Raw genomic sequence first — 18,850 nt, 5'->3', positions numbered from 1 at the left:
CAGATCAGTTATATTCAAGATGGTGGCGCTTCCCCGGCTTCTCTACCAGCTGCAAAACCACCCCTACCAGATTCTGCCCCGATGGTTCTGACAGGTGAATGCAGCGCTCGGGCAGTTCTTATGGGAGGGGGTGCGGGTAGCCCTGTGGACGTGTTTTTTGTCTACTTATTGCATGGGGCTAGCGTCCTCTGATATTCACTCATACTACCAAGCCTCACACTAGCTGGTCCTCAATGAGTGGAGGTATGGAAATAGGGAGGATCCAGCATACGCGGTTGAGCGATGACTCATGGGGGACTGCTCGCTACATATCATCCTCTATTCCGCACCGCTGTGGGGCTCGCTGCCGTCGGCTACTAGGGTCGTGTTCCAGGTCTGGAGGCAGGCGCTGCGACGGATGGGGTGGTGGAACACCCTGACTCGGGAAACTCCCCTCTGGCACAATGGGCGTTTGCCACAACTGGCAGCCCTGCAGGGCTTCCGGGGGTGGGATAACATGGGCATCTCGGTCTTGGGTGATGTTATGAGGGGACAGGCACTCAAATCCTTCCAGGACCTTCAGAAAGAATTCCACATGCCGCAGTCCCAATTCTATCGGTACCTTCAATTTCGGCACGCTCTGTCCCCTAGCCTGGAGGGCTTGGAGTCCTTGCTGGAGTTTAGCCCACTGAGGGTAAAGGTTTTTATGGGAGACCTCAGGGACCGTAAAAGCTCCCAGATCTGTCAGTCCCTAGTTACCCATTGCCACCCCACTCTACAGAAACTCCGTGGGGGCTTGGGAGGAGGATATAGGTCTGTTAGAAGAGGAGGGCTGGACTGAGGCCCTAGCTGCTCTGCGGGGGCGTCCATAGCAACACGGCTTTGCCTTGTCCAGTTCAAGTATCTACATAGGGTTTATTTTACATGAGTGCACCTGTGGAGGGCGGGGCTGATTGCCTCTCCTATGTGTCTTCGATGCCATCGGGAAGAGGGTACACTTATCCACACTGTCTGGCATAGTCTCTCCTTAGATCGTTTCTGGAGGGGGGGGGTTTTGCCTGTTTCTCGGAGGTGTTGGGCTGGAATCTCCCCCGCTCGCCGAGGCTGGCTCTGCTGCATGTTATGGAGGGGATACGAGGCAACATCTATAAGCAACACCTAATGCAATTGGGCTTTACCCTCGCGGAAAGGGACATAGCTAGGGCGTGGAAGGCGCCGAAGGCCCCTTCCGTAGCTGCATGGAAGAATGGCCTAGATTTCTGTACGGGTCTGGAGAAACCCATCTTCGTTGCCAGGGGGTGCCCGCACAAACACTTCAAAATTTGGAAACGGTGGGCGGATTATCTCGGTGGCGGAGGATCACCCTCTGAGGTGACTCATTTTAATACTGGGATTCGGGGGGTACCGTGCGGTGGGGGGTCTGGATGGGCAGACCCTACGCTTGATCCAAATGATTCGGTCAGATTATGGGGGCGTAGTGCAATCAGGGGGGTGGGATGAGGGCGGGGGGAGGGGGGGGAGTTGGAGTTTCTTTGTATTGTTATTTTCTCTTTTATGCCTTCAATTGAAAATGTCAAAGTCAATTTTCTGTGCTTTGATTGTGCAGATGTCTTTGGGGTGCAGAGCCCTGCAAGATCTGTGTAACTTGACAAATAAAATCTGTTTAAAAGAAATAAAAAAATTCACCAGTTACACTTAGAAGAGTCAACTATAACTTGCACCCCCATGCAAGGCTTATGACCTCACATATTACATCACTCATGAGATGTTCTATGACATGCCCGATAACATCACCCAATGAATGTGTTAGTTTGTTTTATAATTTACGCATTGGCAGGTAACTAGCAGATTACTTTTCTATGTGATTTTGTACAGACTCAGCCCAGCTAATGGGTGGAATTGTTTACAAACCGCATGTGCTCCTAATGCACTATAGGTGTACAGAGGCCTTAAAAACTTTCTAAATCTTCGTATTGAAGAGTAACTATGTGTGCAGGTGACAGTTGAAGACTTTTATCCAGTATGTTCCATGCACGTTTTTTGGTACTGCAAAAAAACGTTGCCAGCAGGGAAATTGTTCTACTTACTGCATTCTAGGTATTGTAATCAGCCTTGGGCTATCAAACAGAATCGTCTCAGCATGACAATTTCTACATAAAACATAAAAAAACTGTCCAACGTGTACTAACCTATGTATATGTGCTTGTTTTGCTTAAGAAAATAGGCAATCTGCAAAGTTTTCAACACAGTATGAAGGCTGAAGGTAGTATGCTCTCTTAAACAAGTTTTGTACAGAGTGTGCATTGTTCTTAAAAGATACTTTTTAATACTCTGGTGTATTTCTCATGAGTGTGTCACTGTTTGGAAACAGTGCTAAACAGTAAACAGTTTCCATAGCATAAACATGGTTTATAGTCCCCACTTTTTTACTGATAACCACTTAATTTCTCACTGTAGGTTCTGTGACTGCGAGGGGTTCGATACCAGTAAAGACTGTCCATAATACAACATTAGTTATGTAACAGGGCTTCAGTATCTGGAGGAATCTGTTTCCTCTGAACAGTTGTATACAGATTGAATATAGTGTGAAGTAAAGGTTACCCTTTTAGCTGTGGTTGTTAGTCAACATGCACTCTGCTACCCATGAAGTGTATGATATTGACTCATTGCTGCACATAACAGAAGATTGCTTCACACCATAGGGATTGTAGGTCCGATAGCATTATTGATGATTTAGATTATTCTGAGCTATTTTGCACTTTAGCTCTAATGCCATTCCCATTTATAGACCAATGTGTACAAAAGAAGCTTGAATGATGTCAATGAGGTCATTTGTGATATTCATCAGTGATGTTATGAATGTCATAGAACATGTCATAGTTGATGTAATAGGGAGGTCATATGCAGTGCATGGTGGGGGCGCAAGTTAACGGGTGAATTTCTATGGCCTTTTTTTGGTTCAAATGTTAATGTCACTGACATATTCACTTAACTACCATGTCACTAAAACAAAAACAGGTCTTTTTATCACACCTGGCTATAATGTTACTTTAACCTTTGGTTTATTTCAGTGTATTACTACGATTTTTTTAACGGAATGTAATATTTTATTACCCTATGTTAAGCCAACTACCTGCTGTGCACGGCTTTTTGGCCGTAGGGCATGAACTGTGGCAAACGCCCTCCCCAGGCAGCCAACCCCACGCTGTGCACGGCCTTTGGCAGTGCATAGAAGGGGCTTGGCAACAGGGTCTTGACTGCTGCCAGGCCCTTAGGCCACCCCACCTAGAGGGAGTGGACCCCCCCCCCTTTCCTAAAGGCGCCAACCCCATGCTGCACATGACATTCATCATACGTGGCGCTGGCTGCAGGGCCTGGCTTGCAGCATGACCCTGCATCCAACTCCCCACAGGCAGACAGCCCCATGCTGTGCACGGCCTCTGGTCGAGAATGGTGTGGGGTTAGCCCAAGGGCCAATTTTGCAGCCGGGTTCATTCAAAGACCCACGCTGCATACAGCCTTTGTATGTGTACAGTGGAGGGCTGGCCATAGGTTTTGGCCTGCTGTCAGGCCCTGTGGCCAAACCCCCAAGCAGGTTGCCAACCCCTCGCTGCGCACAGCCTTTGGCCTGCACAGCATACAGTTGGCCTTCGGGGGGTTGGGGAGATGCATTCCCTCCCCGACCCTTGGTGGGAGAGTTCACACAACCACTTGTGAAAAATCCAAAATCGAGCCTCGGGCCTATGCAGTTTTATTTTGTGTCCATTTTTACTTTATTGTGATATTGTTTTCCTCACATTGATTGTGAACTTTTAGAGAAAAACACGTATGAGTGTCCTGCGGGTATCTCCAAAGAGTTGTGCATGCACATAAGCATTTTGTTGTCCATACATGCCTATTTAGTTGTTTGAAATATATCTACATTTTGAGATGTGCACCCGATACACACATTTTGCTTTGTACCTCCAAAATTGGTGAAAGATGGCAATTAAAAAAAATTGACATTTAAAAAAATAAAAAGCACGACTTACCAAAATTTGCAACAAACTGTGCCCATAAAAAAATTGGTGACCGTTCACAGGTTTTGGAGGAAATGTATGTCTCCTCGCATATACCAGAAACTTGCCCTCACATAAATATGAGAAAACGTGTTTTTTTAGGCACTGTACATGTTAGAACCACAAAAGTCACATTATTCTGGCGGCCTCCGGGTGTCTAGTCTTCAGAAATGTCTTGGTATGGGAGGTTTTCCAGGGTGGTGGCTGAGCTAAAGCCCAAAATCCGCAGCTAACCTCATTGTAAAAAAGGCATGTATTCTGCTGGGTAAAATATCCTGTCTCCAGGTCGCATTTTGGGGTGAATTGTATTGCTTTTTATTGGGTGACAGTGGGAATACATAATAGTAGAACATTGATATTACCAATTGGATTGCTCTGCATTTGTGCCTTCCAAATGGAAGACAGTGTGCAAGAAAGAAAAAATATTTTGCAAAATGCCCTCTAATTCATATGCTAAAATGGGTAAAATAAATTCGGAGATGTACAAATAACCACTGCTCCTAAACCTAGTATCTAATATATCTTTCAGAAGAACGTAGGTTTCCGTCATGCCAAATTTTAGCTCTTTATATTTTATCATATGAATTACTCTGTATACAATGAAAAAACATTGTAACGTGCAGCTCAGTTGTTGGCTCTGGGTATCTCAGGTTCTTGTAAAACCTGCAAACCCTATTTATCCCCCAAACAGAACGGTATAGTGGACATGACGTTATAAGGCTTTTTAAATCGGCCATCACAGATTACAGATAAAAACGTTGTCACAGATGACTGCTTTTTCCCTACTCATTTTCATTATTTTTTATTTCAACAGTTGACCTTGAGGATCTAAATGAATGACCCCTTGTTGAATTCTGAATTGCATCTACTTTTCAGAAATCTATAGCTTTCCAGCATCCACCATGGGTTTCATACCTGTTTTTACTACAAATTAGAAGTAAGGTGACACCGCAAAAAGAAAAAAAGAAAACTACCTCTTAGAAGAATAGCAAAACTGTGGTAAAAAAATAATAATTTTTTTTATATAGCTGGTTGTTCCGGAAAGCGGGGACGATGGTGATTTTAGCACAGCAAAACGTTTGTCGATACCAGTTTTAGGGGAAAGCACTCTCTCGCATTGCACATTCCGCCCCCCCCCCCCCAAACTCAAAATTTAGCTATATTTTGACTATTTTCTTGGTCCCTTCCGGGCGAATCTGCTAACCCTGTATACCTTTAGAATCCCCATGATGAGGGGGAAGGACACAAATTTGGAGTGCATACTTTGTGTGGAAAAAAAAGTTACAGAGACGTCAACATAGCATAAAAAGGAGTCAACAGTAGTGTGGAAAAGCCTCAGCAATTAAGGGGTTAAGAATCGGGCGCAATGTGTCTTTTTCAAATGGGAATGACTGACAAGTACATGAAAATAGGCTAAAAAAGAATGAAATCGGTTTCTAAAATTGGAGAAATCATTAGTGGAAAAAAGGCACACAGCACACATTTGCTAGCAATGACGCAAACTCTAGATCGTCAAGATCGGGGTGCAAACGTTTACTGCATTGCTAGGCCATTCCAAAGCAAACGTGTGTCAAATCAGCAAAAGGAGGCATGCAGCAACTGTACACTTTTGTATTGCAATCTGCATCACAGATCAATCGCCAAACCAAACATCTTGATCATACCAAAACGAATAGATCTCTCAAAAGCGGTCGTCTGCTTCTCAAGAGGGAAAAGGGGAGGTTTTGGATATCGCGAAGCTAGAAATGTTTTTGAAATACGAAAATTATTACCAGATTCAGACTTTCTAAAAATATTCGACATATTGTAGGAAAGGAATTACATAAAAGCAATAGTCCCCAAAAAAGTTACAAACATGCTCGAGTGTTCAGCGGAGTTTCAAATAATTACATACCTTACTCTTTTTTTCAATAGAGAATCATGATAAGCTGTGCTTTTCAATTCTTACAATCTCCCGGAAATCTATTACAGCACTTTAATGAATGTAGTTTCAGATACGGAAATGACTCGTTTCGTATAAACATTGACTGGCATTTGCAATTCGACAGACCTTTTCGTGGAAAAACGGGCAGTGCATAAACCCTATTTTTTCTGTTCATTTCGATGATCATATATTACAGTTAAATGGCATTTCATATCCCATGAGACAAATGACAAATATTCGAATGTTGATACAATCCGGGCATTTATGGGTTGCAGGCGGCTAGAGTGGGTGGGGATACCGATTTTCCCATGTGGATTTCTTTTTTGCGTTATCAATGGATGTCGGGCCTGGGGGTGGATATGTACGTTTCCTTTGTAATATTGTTTGTCATTTTTCTAGTATAAGTTGGCCTAACAGGCCTTGTTCCTGTTTAAATTGCAAAATCAATAAAATGTGTATTAAAACAAAATGTTTTAAATATAACAAAATTACAACTGCTCGACTACGACAACAAGCATTAACATAATTTTGAAAAACCTACAACATAGGAAGTTACAAATAGTCTTTTATCCACCCAGTATATTACATACAGAAGTAAAATTAGTAGCTCCGTTTCATAATCACCCAAGTGAAATATACTAAATAAGCTGAATATATTACAAAGTGCTATTTGCAATATCTCCAACCGAAAAAGCTATCTGCAACACCTTAGCTTTGAGAGAGTTGTATCAAATGTGCCATCTTTTAGGACGTTACTCGTGCTTACGAGTGAGTGCTGGATATTTAGGGCACAGCTGATCCCATGAAATGTACTTTGGTAATAACATAGTAGCGAAAACCTTCTTACACAAGATTTCTCAGTTGATGAAAGTATAGAATTTTATTGCAAGGTAAAGTGAAACCTTTCTAATTTTTCGTTCCTTAAAGCAATTTAAGAATGTGATTCAAAATTCTAATTCTTCAATGTAACAACTATATCTAAGAAATCTTGGCTGATCAAATACTAACAGCATTCAGTCTGGATATTAACCTAAAATTAAACATGTCTAGCTAGTCAAAAGATTGTAATTCTTATAGCAGCAGGCACAGGTGACAAAAAATATGTTGGATGGGCCCTATACTACAGACTAACATGCAGAAGTAGCTGAAAGGTCAGGCCAATTAATAAGTGTAAATGCATTTTTCCACTGGTTGCAAATGTGTGTCTACTTTGAGGATGGGTGAGTGGGCACTGGTGATAATGAATCAATAGTTGAATAGGTGGGCGAACGAACGAATGCAAGAATGAGCTTAACTGAATGCCCTGATACTTATTGGATGAGTGCATTTATGAAGGCGGTGAATGCATGGATGAAATATTTACCTCTACACCCATAGCAGACTGAAGAATGTGATCAATTAATAAACAAAGCCGTAAACTGGAGACATAGGAGACTTGGTGATTTGAGCCCACTGCCTATTGACATAATCATGGCTCATAGGGTTCCGTGGATAACGAACTGGCATAAGGTTGATGCTAATGACTGTTATGATTAACTTTAGGAGAGCATATGTTGTGGTTTCCCTATTAAGGAGGCTCAGTTCCCTTTTATTTGATTAAATATAGCAAAATATAAGGTGATTCCTCTGGGGTACTTTTACAATTCAGGTGTACCTGCCAAACCCTAATGGCTTTCAGCAATACCGGCTCTGTAAACCCCCCCCCCCCCCCCAATCTTTTTAGTGCAACCATTATAACTAAACATGCTCCTCTGGCACAACAACGTGCCATCAACTGACATATTTGTGTCAGTAAGGTGTTTAACCTGTGGCGAGTCTACTGGAGGCACTTTGACTTTGGTCAAAGCTTATTCAAAAGGCTTGATCCCTCCTCCTGAGTTTTCCAATGAGGTCACTGGCGCATTCTTTTCTATAACAGTCTCTATGGAGGCTTCTGGGGCACCCTTTGTGTTTGAAGCCTCTAAAATTGCCTCCTGGAACATTGTGGATTAGGTGACAAGGCAAATAGTCCTGAATGGCAATTTATATAAGTGGGTTTCATCTGATTTGCCTTAAATAAACTTGGACTCTTTGCCCTTCTCATATAGATGGCTTCACTTCATACGACACTCGCGCAATCGCATCAACCTCCGGAACAGCAAAGGGGTAGGAGGGATGGGGGTATTGCTTATTCTGTTTTCCTTTACTGGGGAAATAATCTTTCATACTGCTTATGGTGAAGCCCTGAATCTGCTTTGTGTGTAGCACTACTTGGACATGATTAATGTCCTCTCTAACAAAAGCCAACTTTTATTGGCAAGGGTCACCATAGTATCGCAGATTTTATATAGTTTTCATTTGCTTTTAAAGTCTATATTTCTTATTGCTCAAAACATAATTGAGGGAGGGAGAAGCAGAGATTCATTAAGCTTCCAAAGTAACTGTGTTTTAATCAAAGGGAGAATGAATCACTCGTGTCATCCATCCAGAGTCTCAAGGGAACTGTTTCGGAGACCCTCAACCACACAGTCACAGTGCACGGAAAAATATATACCCTGCACTGTGACTGTGTGGCGGAGGGTCTCTGATACAATTCCCTAGAGACTGGATGGATGACAAGGGATTCATTTCCCCTTTGATTAAAAATGTATATTTCTGATTGTACTTGAAAATGCCTTTAGATCACAATCAGCTTTCAATTACGTTTCGTTGGAGGCGTTCCTCTGTGCGAACTCTTAAGTCACTCATTATTTGCTGAAACAAAACAAGCAAGTTTTGATGAAATGGGAACATGTTAACCCACGTTTATTAGCTGATCGCATATTAAGAAATAATGCGAATCGTTTTCTATGTTTGGATGAAGAAGCTCGTCAATTTTTATATTTTTTTGTGTGGAATGATTAAGGAACTTTTGACTGCTCCCCAACGACACTGTAAGAGGAAAACTGTCTGATGGTTGAACTCCTAATGCTCGCACGTACATCAAGATCTTATGACCCCACTTAAGACAGGACCCAGAAACAAAATGCTGCCACCGCCTGTGCAGGATGGCCTTTAATAGGGCCCTCAGTGATACAAAAAAAAAAAATTAGAGAGGATACATGGGGTTCCTTGTTAGCAGCTTGTGCCTCGAAGGATAATCGTACCTTTTGGCAAGTCATTAATCATACCTTCTATAGGGGCTCCACTGCATCTGGCCTAGACCCGGATTCCTCCAGATAAATAGGTGTTGGGACCGAAAAGCCCTCTGCATGGTAGGTTTCCTGTGACTTCTCTTGCCAGGTAAGTGTTCACATGTGGAACGGGGGGGGAAATGACGATAAAGATCCTGGTTTTTGTCTCACGCTTAAGTGATGGTGCTCCCGTGTTGTCCCTTATACAATGAGATAAGGTAAGTCGCAGTCCTTGGTGCTTCCGGAGACCTTCTCTAATACACTGGGTCACCCCTCACTGTCCACAGGCTCCAAAAGGCTAAGTTATTCACGGTGGCCCCTTCTGGCATATGGGGTTACCAAGCAGCTAGAGAAACATCTGAAAGACTCAGGTAATAACTTGCTAGCCTGTCAATGTTGGATGTAAATGTAAATGGGGTGAGCACACAACCCTTGTTCACATCCCTTTTAAGCCTAAAGGGAACTCTAGACCCTCCGTTTGTGAAAGCCGTATTCTTCCTTTGTATGGTTAGCATAGAAATTTAAAAAAACGTATTGTTTCATTGGAGAGAGGAGGTGGCCTAACAGCTAGGAGGGTCGACCTTGAATCTGGGGAACCGGGTTCGAGTCTCAGCAATGACGCTGAACATCCTGTGATTCTGGGCAAATCACTTAATCTACCCGTAACTAACAAAAATGAATGTGTCCTCATGTAACGCAACTGGTGCTATGTGAAGCGCTCCGATACCGGGTCAAGTTCACGCTATATAACACTCTGTAAAAAAAAAAAAAATAAGTATTTGCCTGGACAATGATTTATTGCGGATGCTGCATGCAATTTGAGTTGTGGGCCCATGTTTAGTATTCTGTATCCACACTTCCTCTATCCTCCACACGAGAGAGCGTTGGACTGCTCAACCACGTTTACCACTGAGAGAGTCGAGTGCAGAAAGAGTACTTGGCCCAGCTGCTCAGAAACCATAGTAGGCCAAGCCCAGTGACATCAGGGGTAAAAGGCCACAATCACCACAACAATAGGTGACACATTTTACGGAGGTTTACTTAATCTTCCAAAATAATGAGAGTTAACCGTAGTGCAGGGGATTCATACGAGTTTAAATCTTCAAATTTAGACTTTGAGTTCTCTAAAATGATGGCAACTATAAATAGGCACCTGGCACAAGATGGGAAAATATTTCGCTTTGGGCTCCTATGTTGACCAATGTTCTGAGAAGTGCTGCAAAGTGCAGCCATCCTCACTTAAGGTCTCATTGGATTTCTGCACTAATCTTTAAGTAAGGCAACAAAGGTGAGCCTAGGTGTTTCCGCCGGATTCTTATTGCTGATTCTACTTCAAAAACTACTGGCAAAACCCTTTTGGATCAGCTAGAGGATTGGACTCGAGCAAATCTCATCCCTTCTGAACTCCAGTATGGATTTAATTCAGAGCTGGGTGCCATAGAACAATGTCTAAACCTATATCTCCTGATAATATACAAAAGCTAAGACGAGTCAACTCTATAAGGCCTTTATGGATCTGAGCTCAAACTTGGACCATGTTAACTGATCAAAACTGTGGAATATTTTGACTAAATTGTGGGTAGAAAGAATATTGTGTCTTTCCTTGGGGAGCTGCAGTTCGATGTAACTATTAGCGTGAGATACAGTCCTAATGGAGGGACTAGAGTTCCCGTCAGGCTTGAAAGGGACGTGCACCAGGGTTGCGTGCTCACCCCATTTCTATTAACGTTCTACATTGATTGTTAGACTGACCGGGAGGGTCGGCCGAGGACAAGGGGAGAGGTCTCCGGGGAGAGCCGTCTCCAGCGATCGTACAGATGAGTAACTTCCCCCCCACAGATACACACCACACAAGGATAGGATTTAACGTTCTTTATAGGCGATTTCTTGAGGTACGATGAAATGGTACAAGGAGGTCTGGACCCAGGGGTCCCCTCGATTCTAGTCTCTTGGTTTGGGAAAAGGGGGTAGCGGGACAGTCTGGTTACCAATCTGGTAGCTGAGATGGTATGGTGGGTAGCTCACAATCCTCGAGCTCGGTGTTCTAGCTTGGACGGGCCGCGGCAGCGCCAGCAGGTCCCGGTGAAGGTGGTCGTTACACGGTCCGCGGCAGCGCCAGCAGGTCCCGATGAAGGTGGTCGTTACACGGTCCGCGGCAGCGCCAGCAGGTCCCGATGAAGGTGGTCGTTACAACGGTCCGCGGCAGCGCCAGCAGGTCCCGACGAGGATGGATGATGCAGAAGGCCGCGGCAGCGCCAGCAGGCAGGACGATGATTCACAAGGCAGGGCTACGGCAGCGCCAGTAGTCCGTCAAGGCTGAGTTCTTCTCGGTGTCTCTCGACTCCAGGATACAACTGCCTTCCTGCTCTGGAGCTGCCCTAGTTATAGGTCTGGCGCCCTTTGATGTCCGGACCCTCGCACTTGGAGGTCGGGGGGTCCGGGATGAGGGAGTCCAGACACCCAGCAGGGGGTGGAGCCAGCGCCCGGGGGAGCTGGAGGGCGATCGGCACCTGGCGGGGGAGAGCCATCGACACTTCTTTCTCCCATTGACCTGCCAAGTGGTCCGTTCACCTCCTGGGTGGATGGTGGTGCCGGGATGTCGGGGCCGGGTCAGGCCCAGGGTTAGGGTCGAGCTGAGGCCACGCGGCCTCGTGGCGCAGTGTCCAAGATGGCGGCTGATCCGGCCGGGGGAGCCGGTAGTGGTTCGGCCCCATGATACATGGATGTCCGGGGGCAGGAGTTCCGTCGGGAGACGGGGTGCGGGTTGCCCTTGTGGGTAACACCTGGGAGTCCGGGGCTTGGGCCTTGTCATGCGGGGAGGGAGCAAGCCCTTCATGTGGCCTGTCCAACATGGATGAGCTAGAGAAATATCTGAAAGACTCTGGTAATGACTTGCCTTACGCAATTTCTGCATTATTACACATCAATGACACACTGCTAATGGCATACCCAATGAGTTACAGAAACTGTTTCACCTGTTAACTTGCATTATGGCCCAGCTAGACCCAACTATTAATCACTCCAAACTATATATTATGGCCTGTGGTCCCTTGAGAATAGAATCTACAGTTTGCACCATTAAAAACATTAAGATTGAGACACTCAGCACCTCTCCATTCTGTGGGGTTCTGTTTGACGATTTATTAAGTTGGATGCCTCTAGGAAAAGTAAGGACCGCAGAATTGGTTTGGGGTGTGGAAGAATTGCTTGTGTTGTCATCTAATCTGGTGGCAAAGCCATTAAAAGAAATGGTGGCTGAATGACATTGGGTTAATGTTTAGGGATGCGGGGCGAGGGGGAGGGGGGCTTACTAAACCAGCAACCACAGCTCTTCTCTGGGTGAAACTCAAGCAAAACCTAAATTAGACTGTGCTTAACCCTCTGGCAGCTTGGCACACTAACAGCCAGTTTCAAGTTTTAGGCAATGTGTAAAGTATTAAGCAGCACAGAAATAAAGTGAAAACACAACACAAGAAAATCCCCACATCCATGTAGACAGAGTAAATGTAATGAATTATTTAGCACCGAAAATTGAATCAGCAGAAGTGAAGATAAGAAATTTTAAAAGTCTAGGTCAAAATAGTGCTTAAAAGCACAAAGCACCAACTGTGGTTATCTGGTCACACCGGACCAGGATGAAGTCACAAGTTCAAGCTGACCGTGATGGAGCCTGGGCTGGATACAGGGACCAACTTAGTCACGCTGAGAAAATGTATCGGAAACCCTGCGTTGCGCCATGCAGCAGCTGTCCTGAAGAGTGATGGGAGCTCCATGTTGAGAACTTGTCGTGAAGCGGCGGATCTGATGAGCTGCGAGGGCTGTGATGCGGACTAGCATCGGGCTCCGTTGCACCAGTTCCAATGAAGCACTACGAAACTGGATCTGAGATGCGCAGCCTCGGTTCTGGTATGGACCAGAGCTGGCAGAGCACATTTAGCTCCACTTCAAAGGGTCCAGAACTGGAGTAACATCAATTGGGGGTAGGGCTCACAGCAGGCAGAATCCAGGTGCAGAGTTCAAAATAGTTGGAGCATTTTCTGCCTCTGAGGCTCTGATGAGAAGGCCAGCCAACCAGCCCCGGAAGTCACTCTGGTGATGCTGGATTCAAGGTACAGTCATTCTCACTCAGGCAGCAGAGTAGTCCATTCTGCAGCAGGGCAGCACAGCAGTCCTTATTCTGACTCTCCAACAGATCCAGAAGTGTACTGAAAAATTTGGTCTGAGGGTCTACTTTTGTCCCTGGTTCCCACTTTGATGTGGAAGAAGTTTCTATAGCCCCCCCTCTTACAGAGGTGTATGGAATTGCCTGCCTCCCTGCCCTGACCCAAACGACTAGTGTGAAACCTTTTGGGAGTATGCTGGATCAGAGCCTTTGTGATGTGCAAGTGTGGTAGGTGACAGCTCCTCCCACTCATCGAGTCAGAGACGGCCCATCCTGCTGTCACCTATTCCCTTTTTGACTCACTGTCTGAGAGCAATACACCAAGACCAACTGCCAGCTAGACATGTGACACAGCAAACAGGTTGCAGACACCAAATCGGACAAGAAAATGCAACTTTCTATAAGTGGCCTTTTCATAAGTGTGACTTAAGTGGGTGGCACAATAAGGGTTGCAGGCCAACTACTAGGATTTAATTTAAAGGGCCTAGGTACCTGTAGCACCAATTAACTAGGGACATATTAGTAAATTAAATGGGTCAATTAGGTGTAAGCCAATTGGGTGTAAGCCAATTTTATCATGTTTAAAGGGAAGAGCACAAGCACTTTAGCTTATATACATGGTAATAGACTAATGATGCAAATTGTGATTCACCTGCCAGGGGAGGGATTCGCTCCATTGCGGCTAGCTGGAACTGGCGGTGAAATGAACACTGCGCAACTAGAACATCTGTTGGTTTTTTGTTTCTTTGGCTGTTTTGAAACTATTGTAATGCTTTTTTGCTATATTTGAACATGGCAACAGGCTTGTTCTGAAAAATAACTAATAAAAAGATTTTAAAAAATAAAAATTCTTCAGGCTCAATGTTCTTTCTATTGTTTCACTCAAAACAATAAACATGTGTTTATCAAAAAAAATAAAAAAAAGTTTTTTTCACTATCAGGACATGTAAAACGTGGAGAAGTGTAGCTCACTGGTTAGAGGAGGCATACCCTGAAGCAGAGGTCAGACCCGGGACCAGGGTTCAATTCCCGACGCGGCAGGGTCCGGAGCCCAATTGTCCACGGACTCGATAATTCTCGCTTCGGTGCCCACTCTAAGCACGAGTTCACACTATGCAGCTCTGGGCAACAAGCTTGATTAATCTCCACAACGGCCCCCCGCGGCGGGATGCCTGGCTTTCACCTTGGGGATGCCCAGTATGGGTTATCTCGCAGGGAAAAACCAGGACGGGTTCCCAATGCAAGCGCCAAGATGCCCAAGGGTAAGTTGAGCGCTATATAAGAACACATAATAATAATAATAATAAAACAAACTTGCATGTCTAACTTTTTAAATACACTGCACCCTACCCTATGAGCTGGTAGGACCTACCCTAGGGGTGACATATGTATTGAAAATGAAGGTTTAGGTCTGGTAAAGGGTTATTTTACCAGGTCGAAATGGCAGATTAAAACTGCACACACAGGCTGCAATGCCAGGCATGAGATAGGTTAAAAAAGGCTACTTAAGTGGGTGGCACAATAACTGCAGCAGGAGCAACCTGTAGCATTTAATTTACATGCTCTGGTTATCTGTATTACAACTTTACTAGCCACTTCAGTAAAAGCAAAAATTATAGGGGGGACCCGGCAAAAGAGGACCAAGTTCAAAAGTGTCTATTTATAAGACCAAATGTGCCTCGACCGCTACCCTTGGAGCAGGTCTCAGGTGCTTTAGCAACCAATCTGGCATTAAAAAACTGAGAAAGCGTTTGAGGAGACTGTTGGCAGTCCCACCTAGCACTTAGACTGAACTGTGCCACACTGAATTCGATATTGATTGCATCTTGGATTTTATCAAATTACACCCCACTCATGGTGTGGCTTTCTTTGTGGATTACGCAGGAAGCCAACTTTTATCCGTTGTGCACTAGACACAGGAGTGCTGGTTTCTTTGTGTGCAGAAGTGGCCAGTGTGGCTGCTAATGCGGTTTGTGCCCAGTGCTAGCCTGCCATCCTACCTCAGCCTTACTCTTCAATCCTTCGGTTACCCTCTCCAACCCTCACCCAACAAGGACCCACCCGCTTAGTAGCAACAAGGATCAAGAATTGTCTGCGAATAAGCAATAAGCTTAAGCAAACTTGAAATAACTCCACTTTAAGCAACTAAGAACCAAGCTTGAAGCAAGTGTAAAGTTACTTAACAAAAAAGTGGGAAAAGAAAGTGGGAAAAGAAAATGAAAAGGAAGAGTGAGTAGGTCTATCATACTCCGAGAGGTATTGAGCTTGTGCCCACAGACATTTTACACTCACAATTTCAGGCAGGTAGCAGAGAAGGCAGCAACACCTCAAGAAGCACATCATAGGAGGCCCCTTAAAATTCCAGGATAATCTGTGATTTACTACAAATTTCTTTTTGAATATCAAAACATACTAAAACGCTGCAGCTTCTCACTAAGACACAGTGTCAATGTCCATTACAAAATCAAATCGCATACTGAGCAATCATAATGGTACGAGAATCTCTCTGACCTCCGTAGCGCTACCACAAAGTTGGAAGCTTGCATACAGAACTTCAATAAAACATATGGGATCCAATAAAAGGGGCAAAGCCCCCCCAAAAAATAACTTCTATACCATGAAAAGCTGCTCCAGAGGTCTCCTGTAGCTGGCCTCCCCACAGATAGTATTATAACGTAAGCACTCACTATCCCAATTGGCCAATACTTTCTACAATGCAATAAATTAGAAGTGGGCAAACCAATAAAGAATGGACTGGGCGACAGCCCCAGCAGGTTATCAACTTCATCAGTAATACTCAGTGAACACCATTCCTCACCACACGCCCAAACCTCAGATCACAAGAAGACTGGCAGGTTGGGGGCGGTGGGAGTGTAATATAATAGAGCACTCTTGAACACTCAAGCCCATCATCCCAATAAAGATGCCGCCACATCACTGTAGTCCAAATGAACAACCTCTTACAATTGGCTCAATGTGGTTGGCCCACAGAAACAGTGGTGCAAGTTCATCATGCACACAACACAGAGGAGGTTGATGAAGAATTCTCGAACAAAGCACTAAGCACTAAGCACTAATCTCCAGAAAACAATGGGTATACTCAATCTGGAGATTCTACCTTTTTTACTGACTGACACAGATGCTAAATTGCTAGTAGGGACAGAGCAACCAACCACTGGATCAACTACTGGATCAAAGACGACGAGGCCAAGACCCAAACATGACTGTAATTCACCAACTAATACCATTCTTAGGCAAAAGCTCCATATTCAAAATTGACAAAAAAATCACCAATCTTGAAACAAACAAAAAATACACTTACTCAATTCACTGATAATTGTGTACACGTCCAGAGTTATCACTTCTAGTGGAAAATCGAAAGAACACAAATTCACATTTTAAAAAGCCCAAATATCCCTGCAGACCTAACGGAGTCACCCCATAACATCGAAATTGAGCACACAGGATGCTTGAAATCTACTTTAGTTTCAAACAAGTTTTTTAAAATGTGTATATGACCCCTCTTATCAAACTTATCATGTCATCTGGTCTCTCAGTATTTTCTTACGCTGACAACACCCAGATTGTAGTGTTAGTCTCCTCAAATCCTGAAGCGGTAGCTAAGCAATTTAATTCCTGCGTGAAAAATATCGCTGAGTGGATGCAGAAAAATTACTTTAAGCTCAGCAAAAAGGAGATGCTGCTTTTTGGCAGCAGAACCTCCTTCTGGAATACCTCATGGTGGCCCTACAATTTAGGCTCACTTCCTTTACCGGGCCAAAAAGCAAGGAACGTAGGGGTCATCTGATGCCAAACTGGTGTTTGTCGATCACATCAATCAGGTAACATCCTCCTGCTTTTTCACACTAAAAACGCTAAAAGAAAATCTCTCTCTCTCTTCCTCTAGAGCTACGGAAAACAGTAATCTTGACTTTGGTAATCTCGAGGTTAGATTACTGCAATGCTCTATATGCTGGCTACCAGCAACGCCTACGGAGCAAGTTAAAAACTCTCCAAAATTCTGTAGCTCGAACGCTTCCTAAATTTAGCTCTATCTCAAGGAGCTTTTCAGACCTACACTGGTTGCCAATTAGGGAACGTGTCCAGTTTAAGGCCCTTTGCTGGGACCATAAGGCTGTTCACAAGGTCAGCCCTTCTTCCTATAAAAGAAATCTTTTAAGTGGTATGTCCCTACCCACAAACTTCGATCTATCACTGCCGATAAGGGAGCAGTCCTTAAAATCAAAAAGACCCAGTGGTGAGGAAGACATTTTTCCCCATTTACTTGTAAATGGTGGAACGCATTAGCAGACTATCTCAGGGCCCAGCCTAATCTGTTAATTTTCAGAAAACAACTACAAACTTGGCTGTTTCCTCTAGTGACAAATTAGCATCTTCACTTCACCTTTTCCTTTAGGATGCTGCAAGATTAGCGCCTAGACAGTAACCTGTTTAGTATTTGCATTCTCTATACAAATATTAGCATAACAGGGGTGGGGGGCCTAAAGAAAAACAAAACAAAAAATCTGCCCAAATCGCTAGGCAAGAACTGCACTCAAAAGGTCAGTTGACCGCGTTAGCCAAAACACCCCAGTTAAGTGAAAAAGTATCCAATATTTGGTAGAGCGTAATCCACAAAAAAATGGATGAACACAACAGAACCAATATCTTGTGATGGAACCCTATGTTTAGGAATACCAAATAATCCAGGCACATAAGGGACTCTGAGGCAACAGGACGTCGACAAAACCGAAACAGCCTTGGTACAGACATCTGGAGTAGCCGAAATCAAAACCCAACAAAACTCACAAAAAGAACATAATCTGCAGATAAATGTTAAGGATCATGATAAAATGAAAACAGTCAGGCGCAATCACTGGACAAAGCCAATACCCATGATCAAAAGGATCCATAGATAGAACACAATCAGCAGGCATTATGGGTCACGGAGGTTGATCGGCAAGGCGAAGTGTTATATTTTCATTTGCAACCAACAAGATCTCCTGACACCCGTACGATTAATGCTCTGTCAACACTGGATCACTTCAACTCTTCACTCCCAGGAAAAACTTTAAACACCAGTTTAAACTGACTCCCAGAGACAGTCACGAAATGCCACGAGAATGCAAGTCGCTTCCACCAAACGGTGGGGCTTCCAAGGGCTTGGTCCTTTGAGTACGTCAGACTATGAAAGTGCCAAGTCCCAGGTTCTTTCGCCCGCAATACATTTCAAGGGGGGGAATTATATATTAAACAGGGCAAAGTTCTTGCGCCTATTCCAACACATGCCCTCCCTACATTACCGACAATCTGAAGACATCAACAGAGTTCAATTTGAACCAACCCAAAGTTCCCCTCAACCGGAAGAGACAATAGTGACCCGGAGATCTCCTTTGCATATGATGCAAGCCTTGAAATAAAGAGTAGATTTTGAACAATGGGGCATTGAAATCTCCATAACGGAGTTGGAGAAATGCCCTCAGATCTTAGATATCCCCAAAGCATTGGCCCAAATATTGTCGTCACCTATAAGTATCCTGAGGAGTGGGGGGGCGTGGCTTGGAGGCCGCCGAGC

General features: G+C 44.3%; 1 protein-coding gene across 2 annotated transcripts in view; it reads right to left on the bottom strand.

Annotated features, from left to right (window-relative positions):
- The window catches only part of TMEM65 (transmembrane protein 65), a 240,622-nt gene that overhangs the window by 174,429 nt on the left and 47,343 nt on the right, over window positions 1-18,850 (bottom strand). Inside the window, exon 2 of one of the 2 annotated variants that reach the window (XM_085604984.1) lies at window positions 5,702-5,776. The exons of the other annotated variant lie outside the window; for it this stretch is intronic. Within the exon in view, the coding sequence (XP_085461110.1) occupies window positions 5,702-5,776 (75 nt within the window). The remainder of the gene's footprint in view (window positions 1-5,701; window positions 5,777-18,850) is intronic. 2 annotated transcript variants of the gene reach the window in all.

This window comes from Triturus cristatus, chromosome 5_1, assembly GCF_964204655.1.
Source record: "Triturus cristatus chromosome 5_1, aTriCri1.1, whole genome shotgun sequence".
Classification (NCBI taxonomy): Eukaryota; Metazoa; Chordata; class Amphibia; order Caudata; family Salamandridae; genus Triturus; species Triturus cristatus.
The sequence above is the reverse complement of the archived record's forward strand: the minus strand, read 5'-3'. Positions and strand labels throughout refer to the sequence as shown.